Below are 19,271 nucleotides of genomic sequence, written 5' to 3'. Positions count from 1 at the left end.
AAAGACTGCGCATGCGTGTTTGTATACGTGAACATGGGCCAGTGGTTTAGTGGCAGGAACCAGGACGTAGAACAAGTGGAACGAGGGGCAAACCCTTATCGATATCCACCGCCTACAGGTAGCTTGAATTTTCTAAAAGTTTTTAATTGAGTAAATTTAGGTTATTTGCTGTAGGTACGTACTTTGCCAGTCGTTTCCGAATGGGAGGCGAGTGGTTTGACACTGCGCAGCCAGAGGGTTACCTTTTCGGCGATAATAATGACTTAAATTTTTTGGGAAGACGCCCAACTCGGGTATCTAGTAGAGACAGTTGATGTAGGAGATGATAATAAGGTCGTGAGTAATGTGTGACGGCTATTTGGCAGTTTCCGTATCCAGTACCGCCAGTGGGAGAGCCAACTAGAACTATGCAAAGCTTGATTAACATCAGAAAGGACACAGTAAAGCTTGTCAAGTAAGAAGCCAACATCAGACAGATAGACAGACAGATGGACGTACTACAGTACACACAATACGTAGTTTATTTTCAATTGTGTGTAATTCGACAACTACTGTGTACTAACCATTCGTGTAACAGTGTGTTAGGCACTCAAGTGTATTCAAGGGTGGCTAGTTCGCTCAAATACAAGTGTTACATGAACATTTACTAGTCATACAGAATCTGTAGACTCGACCCAGTTTCACACTCTGCCTTAGTTGTTCCCAGATTCTCTCTCGATGTAGCGTCGTTCTTGTTACACTGAGAAGAGAGAATCTGGGAACGACAAGGGACGGACACACACACACACACACACACACACACACACACACACACACACACACACACACACATTCATTCATTCATTCATTCATTGTCCGCTACTCGTGTATGAGTTCACAACTTCTCTACTGATTAGAATTCAACCATCGCTTGTGTGCTTGTTCATGTGCATAGAGACCAATACGAGAATGACAATCGCAATGACAGATGGCGCATACATATTGACTTGTAATTACTCCTTGAGCCATTTGCTGGTGTGTGTCGTCGTTCTTCTAATTTTTTTCGTTCTCTCATCCTTAAACTTCTTCAGACCAGATGACACTTTCTTCCTCCAAACCAAACAATCAGACGCCAGTGACTCCCAATTGTTCTGATTGATGCCCACATTCTGCAGATGATGACGCGGCATGTCTTTATATCTAAGTTTTTGGCCACCAGTTCTTCTCTTGGCATTTAACAACTGTCCATAGAACACTTGTTTTGGTAGCCTTCTGTCATTCATTCTTGTGACATGACCGACCCATTGTAATTGTTGTTTTGTTATCATACATTCAATCCCTGTCATACCAAATCGTTTCAGAATCTCACTATTTGACACTCTTTCACTCCAATGAATTCGCAAGATATGACGCAGACTACGAAGATGGAGTTTTTCAAGTTCTTTAATGTTTCTCCTGTAAAGCGTCCATGATTGTGACCCATATAAAAGAGTTGTAAGAACGATTGCCTTGTATACTTTGATTTTAGTTTTTACTTTGATACCTCTTTGACTCCACAGCCTTTTTTGAAGTGCACCATATGATTTGTTTGCTTTTTGCAAGCGTGTAGCAATGTCATTATTTACGGTGCAATCATCAGTGATGACACTACCAAGATAAGAAAATGTAGATACTTTCTTTAATGCTTCTCCAGAAACAAAGATATCAGCTGTTGTTTCTGCTCCTGGAGCAGGTTGAAACAAACATTCTGTCTTTTTTATAATAATTTGTAAGCCAACACACACACACACACACACACACACACACACACACACACACACACACACACACACACACACACACACACACACACACAGTTACGTAGGTAAGTAGGCAGGCAGAAACACAGGAAGTAAGGGGCAATCAAAATGTGACTAAGGGTGTGATTGTGTAGAGTTCAAGGGAATGAAAACGATTACAACTTGGAGTTCGTCTTTGATGCTGATGTTAAGTGTCTTATTACCTTTTACTACCTTGCTACGGAGGACGTTACTACTGATGGCTACTTGCAGTATGAACTGACACAGTGTGAAATTTGTAGTGCGAGTGATCACAACCATTGGTGTAGGTACTCTCCCAAATCACTACAAATGAAATCCAAATCATTTCCTTACAAGAGAGGGTCTGGCCAAGTGTTCAAGGAGCCAAGTTGTTTGCTAAAACCAAAATCATTTCCAGAGAATGAGGTTTGTGTTGTTTCTTGTCTGTGAGACGTATGACAAGAGATTGTCAGCTTGGTTTATTTAGTTATCATTTGATCAAGAAAGGCCAGACTTATATCCTCTTGTCATACATATTGAGGCAGATGATACTGGTGAGTTACTGTGTGTGTGTGTGTGTGTGTGTGTGTGTGTGTGTGTGTGTGTGTGTGTGTGTGTGTGTGTGTGTGTGTGTGTGTGTGTGTGTGTGTGTGTGTGTGTGTGTGTGTGTGTGTGTGTGTGTGTGTAAGTTAAGCACACGTGGTGATTTCAACATGTACCATTCTATTGTAGAAAACAAAGGACATTCTCATGCGCTGATTGGCAGCTTTGACAAGGTATGGAGTGCAAGAAACAGGGATGGGGTTTGTTTCATTTTGTGACAGAATTGTCTGTTTAGGCATCGGATGGCACTTACATTGTCAAAACAATCAAACAAAAGCAGATGGTACATTTAAATGCATGGGGACGATTCCAATTATGATGGTTACATACCTACCTCTAGATTGATGGATGTCTGTTTGTCCTACAAGAAATATATGGACTGGAAAACAAAGGACAGAAAGCAGCTAAGGTTTACAATATAATATAGACTGAAACTTGACACATTGTGACCTCACTCTTGTAGTCCTACAAGACAAACAAAGATGAAGAGGATGTTGATGATGATGATGATGACGATGACGATGATGTAACATCTCAGACTGGTGCTGAATGTTTAATTTGTATGGAAGAACCAAAGGATACGTTTTTTCTGCCATGCCGGCACCTCTGTGTGTGTCACGAGTGTGGTATGACCTAACATGACATTAAATGGACTAATGTGGTGTCTCTGACTCAGCAATTTGTTTGTAGCGGAGTCGTTGAGGTACAGAGCCAACAATTGCCCAATTTGTCGTCAACGTAAGTGTAAACACTCATCAGGTTAGATCTCTGATCATTTCTAACTATATTGCTGTAGCTTTCAAGGCATTATTACAGCTGAAGGCAGTACAGACGGCATCAGCGACAGTGGTTTGTAAAATGTGTTGTCTGACAGTAATAATTTGGTGAAGAGTTCTCAGTTGGTATTGATTTACTGACTGTTCTCTGTTCCAACTGTGAAATATTAAATTGTAATATAAAATTATTGCTGGCTTTTCATTACTTGTGGCATTTCAAAATGCCTTGACAAAAGATTACAGCAATTGCCCGTTGGCAGTTGCTTTGCATTATAGTCTAGAGTTGGAACAGAGGACTGTTAGTAAATGTAATATTGTTGGTGCGTTAAGAGTGAAGATGCAGAAAATGCAGGATCAAGACAGATGAAGTATAATCCTGTGCCATTGGTGGAAGCTCTTAACAACTGTAGTACATCTGCCATGATACAATCACCTGAACATCGTGAACTGTCACAATCTGATGTTGGTACTGGAATTGATGATGGACAAATACAGGAAGAGGGATCATTGAGCACAACTGCTATAGAGCTAACTCCTGCTGGATCTATGCAACCTCTTTTGGAAGTGTCTCTTCCAGGAACACCTACTCACAGCGACGAAACATCCTCATCTCCATCCATTGCAAGTACCAACAGACTGGAAGTTGACATCACTGAAATGCCATCTGTGGTAGAAGAGGATGAGTCTGTTGTAAATGTGTAAGCATGTTATTGTTGTACTGATACAAATGCATATGTGACATGTCACCAGTTATGTTGTAGATAGATTCTTAATGTCCATCAATAGCAAGACTACGTAGATTACATATGAAAAGACACTAGTTCAATTACAAATGTGGGTTTTTATAGTTTAGATGAAGGTACATGACATGTAAACAAACACATGCTAAGTGCTATTGTAAAGTTATGAGTATGCAACAATTCAAGCACTGAGCAAAAGAGCAACTCCAGCAATGACCCATTTGGCTGGTTTTTCCTTGGTCTTCAAGTTGAATGTCCACACAAACGTCGGGCCACGTTGCTTAGTCTTGTAAACTGGACACTCATACACATTCTTTGTTTCTTGCTTATCAACTGGTATAGCGCGAACAAATATGACTGGTACAGCCGGTGTGAGGTCTTTGAGCTTTGAATCCTGTATCATGCCTGTCTGGGTGTCCCATCGGGCTCCTTCCATGTACAAGCTATGCACATAGGCCCCTTCTCGAGGGGCACTGGTGAAATCTTCCTTTTGCTTCTTACTCACATCACACTGAAGGCACATCTTGTCAAGTGGCCACTCATTCTTTCTTGCCATAGACTGCATGATAGCAGTGAGGAATGATTGGGGATTGAACAGTCCACCAAGCCACACAGCAGTTGGCATTTGGAAATCAGCAACCCAGCTTTCTAACTCCTTTATTCTGTTCAGCAAGTCTCTGTACCATATACTGAGGTTATAGAGTGAAGGGTAAGCTCGCTTTGCCCATGTCTCTGGGACAGAATCAAGGTAGAGTGAATTTTGTAAATTCTCCATGTCTGATGTGATGGTCAATTCACCTTTCAAGCCCAAGTCTAACTCTTTTAATGATCGACGTATCTCTCTTGTGAGAGTATTCATTCGTTCACATTCTTGGAATGCCACAACAACATATGGAGTCTTATCCTCAGCACGGGCCATTAGCTCAGGCACATTGAACTCTTCAGGCAACTTCTCCAAAGTCTCATCCAATATTTGCTTCACTACCTCTTCACGTGTAGCTCCACCAGCGCCTTCCCCACTAGAATCACGTGGTTGCATCTCTAGAACTGTTCTAAACAGGTTCTCTGATGTAGTTGTCAGAAAATCAATCTCAGCGTTAGGGTGGAGCCCATACAGGTACGGGCTCTCTTGAGGAAGAACATCTTCTACATATCGCACATACCCAACAAAGTCAGAGCTAGGAGGTGGCGGGAATCCAGGAGCCAAATTTGCATCTCCCTCCAACACTTCAGGTCGAACATACTCTCCCAAATAAGTCTTACACAGTCGACGATCCCAGTCATCTGTGATGTGGCCACCATACATAATTTCACCAAACAAGTACCGCAGATCATCCCATGGAACCTTGGGATTAGCTTCCAAGTAGTTGTACAGTACATTAGCACTGATAGTTAGATCACCAACATTAAAAGGATATGGTCTATTCCAGCCTTGAGCACCAAACTTTCGCCTCTCTGACACTACAGCGTGAAAGTAGCACAGAGAGAATAGAATGCTCTTGAATTCTGTTTCTCTTGCACACATCTCTAGTGTATCCTGATTGAAGCAGTTTAGTGCCTTCACCACATTGGCTTTCATTCCAGTCGGAGGCTCATTTGTGATTTTAATTGACGCTTGAAGAATTCCTTGGGGAATGATGTGTGCATCTCGGGTTGCCGCAGGTTCTGCAGAGATGTAGACACGATATGCCTCATGGCTTCCTACACTATATGATTCCAGTTTCTTATCCAGAGTTGCCAACCACTTTGCAACAAGATGAATATTTTGCAAGATAACCCAATGACCCTCCTTGGCTGCTACATCCAATGCATTCTCAGCAACCACTTCCTGACCCTGTCCCAGTGATATGTTCTTTAGATTTCCATTGTCAATTGTAAATCCCAGTTTCAAACCAAGAGCCTCTACATCCTTCAGAGGATCAACACCAGGAGAAAGTACAAAGAAAATGGGTGTTCCAGGCCCACTCTCTTCATAAGACTTTGCAAATTCAACCGGTTTTGATTCTACATACTTAGATCCCAGCTTCTCATCCACAAAAATCTTTACTGCATAAACCATCCTGTCAGGACGTAAGGCACGCATCATGCAAAGCTTTTGCAAAGGGCTCTTGTTCTTCCATTCTTGTGGGAACTTCTCCTTCTCGGGGCCCTCACTTTCAACAAACTTTTTCCAACGTTTAGCTGACCCTTCAATATCACGATCCAAGTTTCGAAATTCCTCCATGGCTGAAAGAGCCTTAATTCCACCCCATGAAGTGTTGTTGAGAAAGTCAACAGGGCTGACAACATTTAGCACAACAGGAAACCTTAATAGGAAGTCCAGCTCAATAGGATTGATATCCTTCTTCTTTAGCAAGACCTGGAAAGCAAGTTGAGCTGTGAATATAATTTTATCACGTTCAAACAAGCCACGTGCTGTGTAAACAAACACACTATAAGTAATAGCATCAATCAATGTTTCAACTCTCTGCTTCACATCATCAGACTTCTCTGCCAGTTCAACGGCCTTCATAAATACAACCTTGAATGCTTTCAGTGAGAACTGATATATTGGATTGATTATGTTTAGATCGTTAAGAATAAAGTAGACCATGGCAGCACGAGCTGCAGCTGGTCTGTAATTTTCTCTAGCTGTGTTGATTTTCTCTTCAGTCGCCTGTGCCTCATTAACCTGTATTTCAATTTCAGCTGCAGTTTTCTTTGTAGTTTCAAGGTTCTCAACCAGAGTTGTATCACCAAGGAAATTACCTCCTGCAGCAGACAGGCGAGCAAGTAAGTCATCTTCCAATTTTTTCAACTCAATTTTGAATTGGTTCTGTTGTCTTGTCAATCTGTCCTTTGTCTCTTCCAAGTCTGGTCTTTCCTTCGCCACTACATCAGCTAGGAGTTGGTCCTCCAAACCATCAACTGTTACAGTAAAGTTTATAAGAGTTGTTTGTGCCTGCATCTCAGGTTTGTAGTGTGGATTAGCCAATTTTGTATGTAGAATGAGTCTGAAGTTAGAACTATACTCAACTTCCTTGTCTCCCATTTTAATATAGCGACCCTTCTTGATAGTGTTTCGGCCCAGAATTGGATCCAAAACTGGATCAACCCATTCACCAATGTTTTCAATCAATACAGTTTCACCATTGGAAACAGCTCGTTCTATGGTATCTAGATATCCTCGTGCACCTAGACGTACAACTCTTAGCTCGCTACCACCCTGATTTTTCACCCATTTGATGCCTTGCAACTGTGGATCAATCAACAATGGCCAGCGTTCACAGTTTGTCATGATGGTAGCATTCTCAGTAGACATGCGATCACTAGGCAAATCTTGATTGTTCCAACCAGCAACAGTAGCATCGTCAACAAGTAGAGTAAGTGGATCTAAACCATCAGTAGTTGGAATTGTGCTTGACTTGATATGGGGTATCCACTTCTCTTCCATCAGTGATAACCGGTAGCGGCGACCAAAACAGCCAACATAAGAGACAAACGCTGTGATCAGCAAAACATCTCCTGGTAGAGTCTTCTCAGCCTCTTTGAAATGCTTCACCGACTCAGCCCAACGAACATTCTCTGATGCCAAACCATTGACAAGACGATTGGCTAATGAGATTGTCAATGCTGTTGACTCAGCTTCTTGTTGACACTTGAGCTTTTCAGCAGTAGCTTTTTCAAACTTGGCAGTCAAGCATGCCAAGTTCTCATCGAGTTCCTTTATCTTTGCCTTGATTCCAGTAAGTCTTTCTTGAGCAGCCTGCAAATCAGCATTGGCCTCTGCCAATGCAATACGTTTGGGTTCAACATCACAGAAAACTCTGTAGAAACTGACTATATTTATTGCCCAAGCACAAAGACCAGCTGCAGCAAATGATTTAGAGCGAATAAAATCAGGATGAAATTCTGGGTTGTCCAAGTATGGTTGTATTGCCTTTAGATTGGAATCAGCAATGTTCTCTTTATCAAAGTTGATGAGAGCGTCCAAGAATGCATCAACTTTAGCCATCATCAGCTTAGCTGCCTTCCAACTCCTATCTTTTGGAATCTTACTTGCAGGTGCCATCAACATCATCACAGCAGCAGCAACATTGACCACTGCAGGAGGAGGTTGACCAAAAGATTTCAGCTCAGTTAGATTGTTCTTGTTCAGTGTGTTTAGAGCCTCTTCTGCTGCTTTTAAAGCTGGCTCAGCCTTTGCTAGATCTGTTTCACAGGACTTCTGCTTTTCAGATACTACTTTGTTAATAGCAGCCACCTTCTCTTCCTCGTCATCTGCTATTTTCTTTTCCTTACTTACTTTCTCAGTCTCAACTCCGACAACCTGAATAAGCTTATCAGCATCTTCATTTTTCTGTGTCAATTCTACTTCTTGTGTGGCTAATTTAGCTTTCAGATCATCTACCTGTGATGCAGTGCTCTGCAGTTTCTGCAAACCATTGTCTAACCTGTCCATCTTTTGCTGCAGTTCCACTGCTTGTTTCTTCAGTAAAGTCTGATACAATTTGATCTGTTCTAAGAAACTCTTTGGAGTTGTGTAGTTGTATCGACGCTCATTTGCCAAGTACATCTTACTTGCCTCATTAACACTAGTATGAGCAAAAGCCATGAACTGACTAATTGGTTGACGGAGATCAGCTGGTATCAGCTCATCTTCACTTAGAAATCGATAACTGACAGACTGAAGAGCCTCTTCTGGCCACTCATGGAACCAATCAATACAAGTACAATTGACAACTGCTGGAAATTTCCTTCCCCTAACTCGAAGGGTGGAACCAACAGGTGAGAAGCAGAGCACAACCTTTAGTTGCCGCCTCACTCGATCAATGAAGAATTTCCAACAGTTCTCACGGGTGTCCTGTAGACCTAATCCTTTTACCTCATTGCGCACACCAGCTATCACGCTCTCCAGTTCATCATCAACAAACAAATCAGGAATTTCACCAGAAGCAAGTAGATCATTTATAAGTACAAGAAACTTCTCATCTGGAACTTGTGCATCAGTCAAGAGAAAGACTGTTCCAATGTTTTTTAATCCAGATTTTATATAAAGCTGGGCCAAGTCAGTCTTTAGATCAGCTGACGAGTAACCTTTTCTAAGAGTGATTTGGAACACTTCCAGGCTGCTAACAAAAGCAGCTAGTCTAGTAAGAGATTGCTTCCCAGAGCCACCAACACCTACAAGGAGAGCATTACCTCGTGGGGACTCCAAGATACGATTGATACGGCAAACATGAGTCATGGCATCTTCAAACAATTCCAAATTCATGACAGCATTAACTTCATTGTAGTTGTCCAAAGCTTCCTCTAACAGCTTTTTCAGTGGTTCCCATCCACCAACAAGCGAATATTTTGGTTCGCCTATACCCTGAGCAAAGTGGCATACAATCAATGGATCTAATTTAAGATTCTCTTCATCTATGTCTTCAAATCCTTTCTTAACCACTTCCAGCTGAAGTTTGTCAAATGCCTCCATGTCCTTGGTATCAACTAGCTTGTCTCTGTACACCCTACAAGATTCGTGTAGCCAAAGTCTCACAACATCAATGGGTGCCTTGAGAGTATCTCCAGAGCTGAACAGCAGGCCTTGGAATATGTTGGACAGATCTCTTAAGTTGAAAATGTAGTGGAATTTAATGGCAGTAGGTAGAAATGTGCTTGCAATTTTTGAATGAAGTTGCAAAGCTGTATCAACCACTTTCTCGATGATTTTGGTAACAGTTTTTGAAACACCAATTGTCTTGAAATGACCAGTAAGTATTGTTTGGTAAATAGTTCTTAATGCATCTGTGCCAGGAAAACTAACAGCAAAAACACTGAAATGACGCTGAAGGCGTGGATTGATGGTGAAGCTGCCTGCAGTGGGGTTCATACAGGCTACATATTGGACATTACGGATTTCTTTAAGCTGCAACTTCTGTCTATCATACCAATGATGATAATCCAAGTGCTGCCGAATCAGTGTGTGGGGAGATACAGTACCATAAGTATCCACTTCTGGCATGTTCATATCATCAATAAAGTATATCAGCTTCTTGGTACCAGGAGGACCATAGTTGCGACCAGCTTTCTTTTCCAGTGGCTTCTCCATAACAGCTTGCAGCATAGCAGCTGTAGTGTAGTGATTAAATGGGATAGTTGACACTAGGAAATCCTCATCAAGGCCAGACAATTTGTCCTGTACCAGTACAGTCTTTCCCGAGCCAGCATTACCAACCAGCATGACTGGTCTCATATTGCCCATCAACAGGTCCATAAAGAACCGATAGCGAGTCGTTTCTGAAGTATGCACCAGAGAAGCCTGAAGTGGCATGTCTGGATCAAACTCAAACTTTGGCACTTTGTCTTGCCAGCTAAGAAATTTCTTTGTTTCGTTATCAAGAAAGTAATCAAAGACAGTGCCCTGCGATGGGAATTTTACTGTTTTGAATTCAGTTACCCACCACTTAGTGAATTCAACCCGGTAATCAACCAATTGGTCCTGAAACATTGAGCCGCCAAATGCCCATACAGCAGCAAAGACAAAGTAGAGTTCAAACCACTCTTTTGGGCAATCTTGAGGAGTATTCTGTGGCGTGAGAAAACACTCAAGCAAGTAACAAAGAGTCTGAACCATGCTAAAGTCAGTCACAGGTGTAATCTTCTTGAACCGAGTGCGAAGTGTATCTAAGCATGTGGGTACATACTTCTCAAAGAGAATAATTAGATTTGCTTTCTCAGCTTGAGCTTCACGTTTGTCAATCCAACTGGTCACAAATGGGTTCCAGCCAACATCATTAGCATTGATGAAGAGTATGCCAGCTCTTGAAACTGTGGCTGGGGTAGCATATTTCAAGTGGCCAATTTCAAAAACCAGACGCATAGATGGGGTAAGTGGAATCCGTTCATTGCTGGCCAAAGTAAGCACCTTGTTGTCATCCATGACTGTGTTAAGTGACTCAATCCACATTGGGTCAATGTCTCCATCTAAAACAATCCATTTGGGGCTGTCATTGGCAATACCGGAAAGATCACGCATAGTTGTAGACAAGAGGCCATCTTTCCATTCTCGTGTCGCAGGATTGATACAGCCAAACAACTCAGCCGGGGAAACAGCCTTGGGATTCATATCACACAGGTGTGGCCGCCACTTTCTGTTCTGGTAAGTCTTGTTCAGTGTCTTAATTACCTGAGTTTTACCTGATCCAGCACCTCCCAGCACAAATACAGAATGACGAACAGCTAGAAGTTCTTCCAGTTGCACAACCTTCAAAACAAAGTTGTCTTCTGGTTGTAATGTTAACTCCTGGGCAGATTTCTTGACTAATACCTCCAATTCCTCATCTCGCTTCCTTGGAACATTCAAAGCTGGAAAAAGGTCACCAATAAGACCCATAAAAATAGGCACATCATCAGAAACAATCTTTGGCAAGTTAAAATCACGTAAAGCTCGCATCAGTACCTGATCCTCTGGTCGGCCACGATCACCACGCTTTAGAGCACCAGCTACAACCAGTACTGACTTGATGGCTCGTAAGCCCCAATCATAGTGATCTTGCTTTGACAGCAACTCCCGACAAAGTGTATAGAGAGTGATAAATTTACGAGCAAGAAGACGAGCATCAATAAAACCTTCAGCAACCAACATGATTTCACAAATGAGTTCAAAATCAGGTACTACCATGGCACAGGGACGAAATAGAGCTTTCAAGTTTTCGGGTAACTCTGTACGACCAGCATATCCTGGATTCATTGTAATAAAAAGCCCAACAGTTGGTGTAAGACGAATTTCTTCACCAAGGAACAAAAATTTCTGCTTTTTGTCCCGAATGGCATCCTGAATTGTCTTTACTTGCACAGCTACAACAGACAACACTTCAATAGAGATTCTGTTAAATTCATCAAAACATCCCCAAGCTCCTGTTTGTGCAAGACCCTTGTAAATGTTACCAATAGATTTGTAATCCATTTGCTCTGAGCAGTTGAATACGTACACCATAATGCCAAGTGCACGACCCAAATCCTTTGTAGTTTCTGTTTTTCCTGTTCCTGCTGGTCCTGCTGGAGCTCCACTCATTGTCAAATGCAAAGACTGTGTTAACGTGATGTAGCAACGATCTGTGAGTGGTGTAATGACAAGACGAGCTGTATTACCCAAATACTCATATGAGTATTTAAACTGAGCATCACAAATATTAGCAAAGCAATGCTTCTGAGCATCATCCCACCGATGCCTCAACTGACTGAGCCAAAGAAATGCCTGTGAGTTTTCTACCTTCTGCTGGATCATCTTACTCACAACATCACGAGCATGCACATCAATAGTACAGATCGTCATAATTTTTTGACGATCTCCTTTTGACAGGTCACCAAGAAGCATGCCAATTAAATCAGTAAGTTGAGTGACTTGTTTCTTATTGTAGTCCTTTAGTGCATTTTCATATCCTTCTTCCAGTCGACTGAAGGCAATATTTACTTCTGTTGTCCACCAGATTTGTGTTGTAGAAAGAGCAACTTGAGCTGGATAGTCAAATAACCAATGGTGACGAGGCTTCTCCTCATATGACACAACACCGTCAGAGAGCTCTTGTCGAACAGTAGAACGCATGGTATCCATTAGGCGATTAAGCCAAACTTCCACTTGACCAACACAGTCACATGAAGCATCAAATGGAACATATTCACCTTCTTTACTGTACATGGCTACTGCAACCTTTGTTTCCTTGCCTGGTTCTTCTTCATCTTGAAATTTAAGTTTTGCCATGTTGTCAAATAGTTTGGAAAGATGCCGAGCTACCTCTTTCGGTTGGTTGCCTTTCGACAGAATATCTAACAAGTCAGCAGGAGACACAAAATAGAATCGAGGAAATGCAAGGCGCTTTGTCTCCAGATATTCAGCCAGGGCCTTCTCACATATAGCTAGTCGACTCTGTATGTCTTCCAGTTTCTCAAAAAGCTTTGGCTTGTTTGTTGCATCAACCACATTAGGAGTACTTGCAGCATCAGCCATTAAAATTTTGAAATCTTCATCAATGCCATCAAAGCGCTTGGAATCAGTTGGCAATTGATTCCGAATATCAGCCGACCCTATAAAGATGCTTTCCAGATGAGACCACGTCCGTTGGACCTCAAACCAAATGTTGATGACAGAATCAGCTGTAGATAACTTCTTCTGCCATCCAGACACATCTTCAAGAAAAAAGGCAATGTATTTAGACGTTATCATGTTTTGCAGCTGCACTTGGTTGTCTTCTAATGTTTCAATGAGTTCTTCACTTGACTTCAGCATCAGTAGCCCTGTACGAGCATGTTCCTCATGTTCAAACTCCATGGTTGACCATGTGGCATCCAATTCTTTCAGTACCTTCTCCATATTGAGCTCTTTTGCTGCTTTGTCTACAATGTTCCTCACTTCATCTTCAAAGTTATGAAGATTCAGCGAGAGAAGGTCAGCCAAGTTTGTTCGATCAGACATGATGAAATGCACCTTGGTTGCTTGCATTAGCTGTTGCCAGTGCCTATCTCTAATTGCAGGGTTTTGTAGTTCACCTACAACTCGAAGTGCAGTCACCATATTTTTGACTGTTGAATCTATTCCAGTGAAAGCATCCCAAGCACGCATTTCTTTGTCAAGTGTGCGAATGTCCTTCATGAACTTCTTTAATTCTATGTCCATGGTCTCAACATTAATGTCTTGCCACAAAGTTGTCTTCCAGTCATCAATGCAGCTGCATACCAAATCAACTGTATCCCACAGCTGCTTTAGCATAATAACCTCGCGGCGACAAGCCTTTAGCTGCTTGTAGTCAGGTGTATTAACTTCAAACAAAGTAGATGACTCTTGCAGCTGCTCACACTCTTGCTCCATTTCTAGCACTTCTATGTTCAGTTTGTCTAGTCGAGCATACACATCTGTTGAGTTGTATGTCAGTGGAGCTACTTTACGGAACCTCTCTCTGAAGTCGTGTTGCTTGAGATCAAATCCTGTGCACTTGCGTCGTATGACAGCCACCTCAGTTGCTTGCAAAGGAGCGACAGTTTGTTTGATAGTTGTGGCAACCTTCTTCAAGTTATTCCACTGTTCTGGGAGTTCCTGCAACAATGTATGCACTTCCTCTGACATTTCTTGATCATATGTCTTCAACAAGTCAATTTCCTCTTTCAAGGGCTCAAACATGTTGTCAGTCTTTGCAGCCCTATCACGTACAGCCATTAGATGTCCAATGCATTCAACTAGCCCTTCATAGTCTCGTTCTTTCACTTGCTTTGATAAACCTTTGCCAGTTGTCTTGACAAATGCAGCTAGGTCATTCAAACTTTGTGTTACATGCTCAATAAGATGTTGCTTAAACATCAGTGACCACCGTTTGACAATATTTAGTAAACCCTGTTTGAAGGGCCTTGCATCCACTCGGAACCACTGGTCAAAAAAACTCATTTGTTCCATCTCGCTTACCTCAACATAGATTTTCTCATACGTGTCGATTTGTTCCTTGAATTGCTGTAGTGTAGGTGGATTTGTAGGCACTCCCTCCTCCCCACACTGTTCCATTTCTTCAGCTGTAAGAACATGATTATAAAGAAGAAACTGTTCCAAGAACTCTTTCCTGTCATCAACCCATAAATATGAGTATGAGTCAAAAGAGTTACGAAACTCCAGTGCCTTGTTAATCACATTCTGGCATCGATCCATGAGGTCACCTTTCATCTCGCTCAGTTCCAACATATCTTCAACATCTGCCTGATAATGCTCCATGCCACTGTGCTTGGCTACCCTTGGTACAAGTGATGCTATATGAAAAACATCCTGGACAAGACTTTCAACAAGTTCATAAAATCCATCTTGAGTTCCATATTCAAGTGAAGGTGAGAAGACCAGATCTGGAACTTGAAGCTCCAGTTTTGCTTCCAACAGAGGAGCTACCAATGATCCCTTTGAGACATCGGTGTTTTCCAAGAAGAAAGACAGCGAACAATGAATTGCAGTAAAAAACCCATCAAGCACTAAGTCATCCAGATATTCCACATAGTTCTTCCAAATTGCTGTTGTTTCATCTGCCTTGAATAACTGCAAGTTATCAAACACCAACTGATGAATTTTTTCTCCCGCCGTCTTGAATTCTTTATAGCGAGTTGCTAGTCTTGCCTCTCGATCATCAAGACCCAACAAAGTATCTTTCTTTCCATCCTTACGATCAAACAGTGGTGCCTCTGCCCATTGTGCCATCTGTTGTAACATTGACTCTACATTGTTTTTAGCAGATTGCAGTCGAGTTTCAAGATCATGAACTTTGTCTCGTGTTACTTCAATGTATTCCCACACGCCATCACTCGCCCATGTAAGTGACGTTAGTGCTTGCTCCAGTTGTTGATCAATCTCATGCAGCTGATCAGCAATCAGTGGCAGCTCAACATCAAGAACACTTTCTCTAATTTTGTTATACCAAGCAACAGTCAGATCCAAATTTGACAGATACTTGCGATACATTTCATTGCGTGCAAACATAGAGGCTGCTTCTTTTGGTATTGCATTACTAGATGAATCATCACGCATTTCCAGATACTTGACCTCTCTCAGAGTAGAGACAAGCTGGGGGTCAAAATTGACACTAAGGATTTTGGTGTCTGGCATTCTCAAGAGAAGAGGATGTTCCAGATTCATTTTGGAGACATCATCAACACCCCTAGCCCACTCTTCATAAACCTTCTGGTCATGTCTACAAACAAACACCAATATAAAACTTATGGACAAACAGGCCACACCTACAGTGTACAACCTTACAAACAACAAGTAGGCAAGCAACCATATATGCATGTGTGCATACATAATGATATATACATACATTTTACACAAAAAATGCATACATACATATATACACACACACACACACACATACATACATACATACATACACAAAAACAGACAGATAGACAGACAGATAGACAGACAGACAGACCAACACACTGACGGACAGACAGACAGACAGACAGACAGACACTTAAAACATAGACATAAACAAACTCACTGGACAAGCAACTGTGTCATTTCATCAAATTTACTAAACAATGTCATAGCCTCTGCTCCCTCCATTGTGCCATGGTTCATCCCTTTGAGTCTATTGATTGGCTGTGCGGCCAGATCTCTCAACTCCTGTGACCAAGACAAAGTGCCGCCCACAACTGGCATATTCCTGTTTCTCATTGGCACCATGTCTTCATTTTCACCTGACAATAGCTTCATTTGCTTGTCATACAAAGCTTTGCAATGATCTAAGTGTTTGTCAACAGCAGCTATCAAAGCCGGCATCTTCTGAACAAACTGATCATGAATCAGTGGCCGTTCCATGAGAGACCCAAATGTATCTATAAGCTTGAACACAGCATAAGGTCCAGAACAGTCATCAAAAGCCTGACTAGCTATCGCAGCCAATCGACTATCAAGATCAAACATGCTCTCACAGAACTGCTTGTAGTCAGTCACAAATTCCTATGAAAGACAATCATCACACTAAAGTTCTCACCAAGTCTCAATTTAGTTAATTAACAGATCAAACTAGATAAATTAAGCTTATTGTGTCCATTCAGCAACAATATAGTTATTGCACATACCCCATTCTGTGGGTCCAAAGGATCATATGACCTCTGTGTAAACACAGCAACATGTTCTTGAAACTCTCCAAAGAGCTGTTGTACCATGGTACACAAACCACTTCCTTTGATTCCCGTAAAATCAATCTTTTCCAATTTACTAAACTCTAGAATGGTATCGAAAAGCTCTTCCATGGTTGCCAGTCTGCCAAGGAATGTTGTGTAGCGAGCAAACACTAGTGATGGATCGAAGTCCCATAGCCGTACTTCAGCATCCGACCGATCTTTGTAGTAATCAGTTAGATGGTTCTTGCGGTTGTCGTAAAGTTTACGAAAGAGGCGACATGTCTTCAATGCCTCACTCACTTTCTCCTTTGCTTCATCAGCCTCAATTCGAAAGATTTCTTCTGGGCCAACATAGTTCCTAGCCTAATACATGAAAGATATATAAAATCAACTTGGTAGTAAACTTAGAAGTTACAAACCAATTCAATGAGTAGGTTGCCTATCTCTTGAAGCAAAATGATAATTCTAGGTGGTTGACAATAGAACTTTGAGTTTGTCCACACAAGACAAACTGTGTTCATCAGTGGTGCTAATGCCTGGGCAGCATCCAAAAAGTCACCCTCTTCCAAGTTTTCTAATTGACGACGAAGAGGCTTCAAGTGCAATGTGATGTCTTCAGCTTCAGCAAGAGCTAGGTACCAGATGCAGCATAACGACATGATTAATACTCACACCACACACACACACACACACACACACACACACACACACACACACACACACACACACACACACACACACTGGCAAAAGCAGCAAACATAAGGAGCTGCGCTCCTGGGCCTGCACTGACAATCTCCTGATCTGGACCAAGTACTCCAAAAGCACTGACATGTGAAGCCAACTGAGGTATGAGCAATCAGTCCCTGGAATCTCAGTGGATGAACTTCTGATTTACAGTATCTCAGCGGATGAACTTCTGATTTACAGTCAGCAGATTGCTGTCCCGGTCAAACAACCAGGTACTCACTGAGTTGAGAAAGACAATTATGTGAATTCTTTGCCCAAGAGCATTACATCTTCACAAACTTGATGAACTTCAAAAGGTCCCAGATGTTCCATCACCTACAGCAGTTTATTTTATTGTTTGCTGAGCAAAAGTTGGTTATATTCAGATTACTGTTGTCCACAGCTTGCAGTTGTGGCAGCCTTATTAGTGTATATATTGAGCACAGGCGTAATTTCCTTGGGCAAGGAACTCACACACAATTGCCTCTCTCGACTCAGGAGTATAATGAGTACCTGGTCTTCGACTGGAGACGGTAGTGGCCACCGGCTGTGCTGTGACTTGACCATCAGCTGCTGCTAAAGACCTGGTAAGACTTCGGGTGCCCACACCTCAGTTGGCATTACAAGCTGGTGCTCATGCAAAACCTGGAGCAGGCCCTGAGCTCTCCTGAGTAGTGCACATGAGCCCAGCTATAGGGCTGAGGGCATGACAGTTCCTGATGTTTACCTTCTTTCTATTAATTACTAATTCATGTATGTATTATAGGTTCACCCTTGTTGAGAAATAGATACCCAGTAATGTGGATACCCCGTAATCACATTATACAACTCGCAACTCAATGTTGTACACCTAACAATACTACAACTTACCAGCTCTCACATCAATAAACATTTGCTTGAAAGCAGGGAAATAGCTGCTTTGTGTCCTCTCCAGCAGTTCAGCCATTTTTCGTACTCTTGTGTCTTGGAGCTGACCGAAAATACACTCCAAATTAGAGTATCGTGCATCCCAAAAGTCCAGCTCAACAAACGGTGATGGATTAAGACCTTCCAAGAGTGGTTGAGAAGAATCCTTCACCAACACGTCTCTGATTTGATGAGTCCATTCAATCACCACCGTTTCAATGGCATGAATCACACTCTTATCAAAGGGTTCGCCTCTAGAACACATCAAGGCAAATAACCAAGATGATGAACAACACGCATACTGTCTTATACGTCGTTAATCAATTGACACCCTACAACAAACATGCACCCACCATCACCAGCACCGCTCACTGCAAGTTTGAAGTTACAACACGCTAAACGAACACACGCACGAGCTAGCGCATGCACCTAAGCATGCAACACACCTCTGCTCTCTCTCCGCTGCTTCAGTTACGTGTCCCGTTTGAGGAGGCAGTGGGAGTAGAGTTTTCCCTTTCACTTGCCCCGCCACAACGTAAACACTGTTTTTCAGCTCCTGCACGTGTCTCATGACATCTTGCGCTACTACTGAAGGCCAGTCCCCGTGATTATTGTTGTTACCTAGCAGCGGGAGTAAAACCTAGGAAGAAATGCTACTCACAATGGCTCCCAAGTTGTCATGGTGACCACTCACGTCGTCCACGAGGGAAGACAACTGCTCCAAAGGAATATATGAAAGATCTCCAAAAGTCAAAATGCTTTTTATGTTCTGACTGCTGATGGATGATCGCTCTTTCTTGATGAAATAGACAGATTTCGTCTTGCTGCTTGGCGGGAAGTCGTTGCTCGGCGTCAGCTGGCCCGTTTGGTTCTGATAGAAAACTAGAATCAATGATTCTGGTTTATCTAGAAAGTCCGTGATGAACTGCCGCGACTCATCCACTGAAATCATCTTAGCCCAACGGTCGGACTTTTGCTTCAACGTTTTGAGCACATAATCGGACAAGAACGTCATACGCAAATCTGACTGATCTGCAGCCGCATCTTCGTCGTTTTCAGCCATTTCCACGTACAATAACGCGCAAAACACAAGAACGGTTGTTACTTCGCGGCCTGTTTGGGCT

At 42.2% G+C, this 19,271-nt stretch overlaps 2 protein-coding genes across 2 annotated transcripts; one reads left to right on the top strand and one right to left on the bottom strand.

Annotated features, from left to right (window-relative positions):
* Nucleotides 1-20: 20 nt before the first annotated feature.
* On the top strand, nt 21-4,097 carry LOC134184126 (E3 ubiquitin ligase Rnf157-like). Its single transcript, XM_062651742.1, has 13 exons — nt 21-118; nt 175-293; nt 366-454; nt 1,913-2,029; nt 2,087-2,204; nt 2,266-2,332; nt 2,511-2,554; nt 2,617-2,664; nt 2,722-2,790; nt 2,845-3,007; nt 3,072-3,119; nt 3,178-3,230; nt 3,488-4,097. Exons 1-13 carry the CDS (start codon nt 34-36, stop codon nt 3,857-3,859), a joined length of 1,392 nt encoding a protein of 463 aa, XP_062507726.1. The 5' UTR covers nt 21-33; the 3' UTR covers nt 3,860-4,097.
* On the bottom strand, nt 3,894-19,263 carry LOC134184124 (dynein beta chain, ciliary-like). Its single transcript, XM_062651741.1, has 7 exons — nt 18,842-19,263; nt 18,594-18,787; nt 18,112-18,401; nt 16,935-17,146; nt 16,471-16,878; nt 15,888-16,348; nt 3,894-15,578 (listed from the first exon to the last, which is right to left on the bottom strand). The coding sequence occupies exons 1-7, from the start codon at nt 19,208-19,210 to the stop codon at nt 4,079-4,081; spliced, it is 13,434 nt and encodes a 4,477-aa protein (XP_062507725.1). The 5' UTR covers nt 19,211-19,263; the 3' UTR covers nt 3,894-4,078.
* Nucleotides 19,264-19,271: the final 8 nt, after the last annotated feature.

Source organism: Corticium candelabrum, chromosome 9, assembly GCF_963422355.1.
Source record: "Corticium candelabrum chromosome 9, ooCorCand1.1, whole genome shotgun sequence".
Classification (NCBI taxonomy): domain Eukaryota; kingdom Metazoa; phylum Porifera; class Homoscleromorpha; order Homosclerophorida; family Plakinidae; genus Corticium; species Corticium candelabrum.
The sequence above is the reverse complement of the archived record's forward strand: the minus strand, read 5'-3'. Positions and strand labels throughout refer to the sequence as shown.

Bases quoted from the DNA above. Each gene is read 5' to 3' on its own strand.
- LOC134184126 (XM_062651742.1), top strand. From the start codon at position 34: ATGGGCCAGTGGTTTAGTGGCAGGAACCAGGACGTAGAACAAGTGGAA. The intron at 2,030-2,086 runs GTATGAACTGAC...CCATTGGTGTAG, and splicing joins ACTACTGATGGCTACTTGCA to GTACTCTCCCAAATCACTAC. The intron at 2,665-2,721 runs GTACATTTAAAT...ACCTACCTCTAG, and splicing joins CAATCAAACAAAAGCAGATG to ATTGATGGATGTCTGTTTGT.
- LOC134184124 (XM_062651741.1), bottom strand. From the start codon at position 19,210: ATGGCTGAAAACGACGAAGATGCGGCTGCAGATCAGTCAGATTTGCGT. The intron at 16,349-16,470 runs GTATGTGCAATA...TGTCTTTCATAG, and splicing joins CTTTGGACCCACAGAATGGG to GAATTTGTGACTGACTACAA. The intron at 15,579-15,887 runs GTGAGTTTGTTT...GTTTGTTTGTAG, and splicing joins ATGACACAGTTGCTTGTCCA to ACATGACCAGAAGGTTTATG.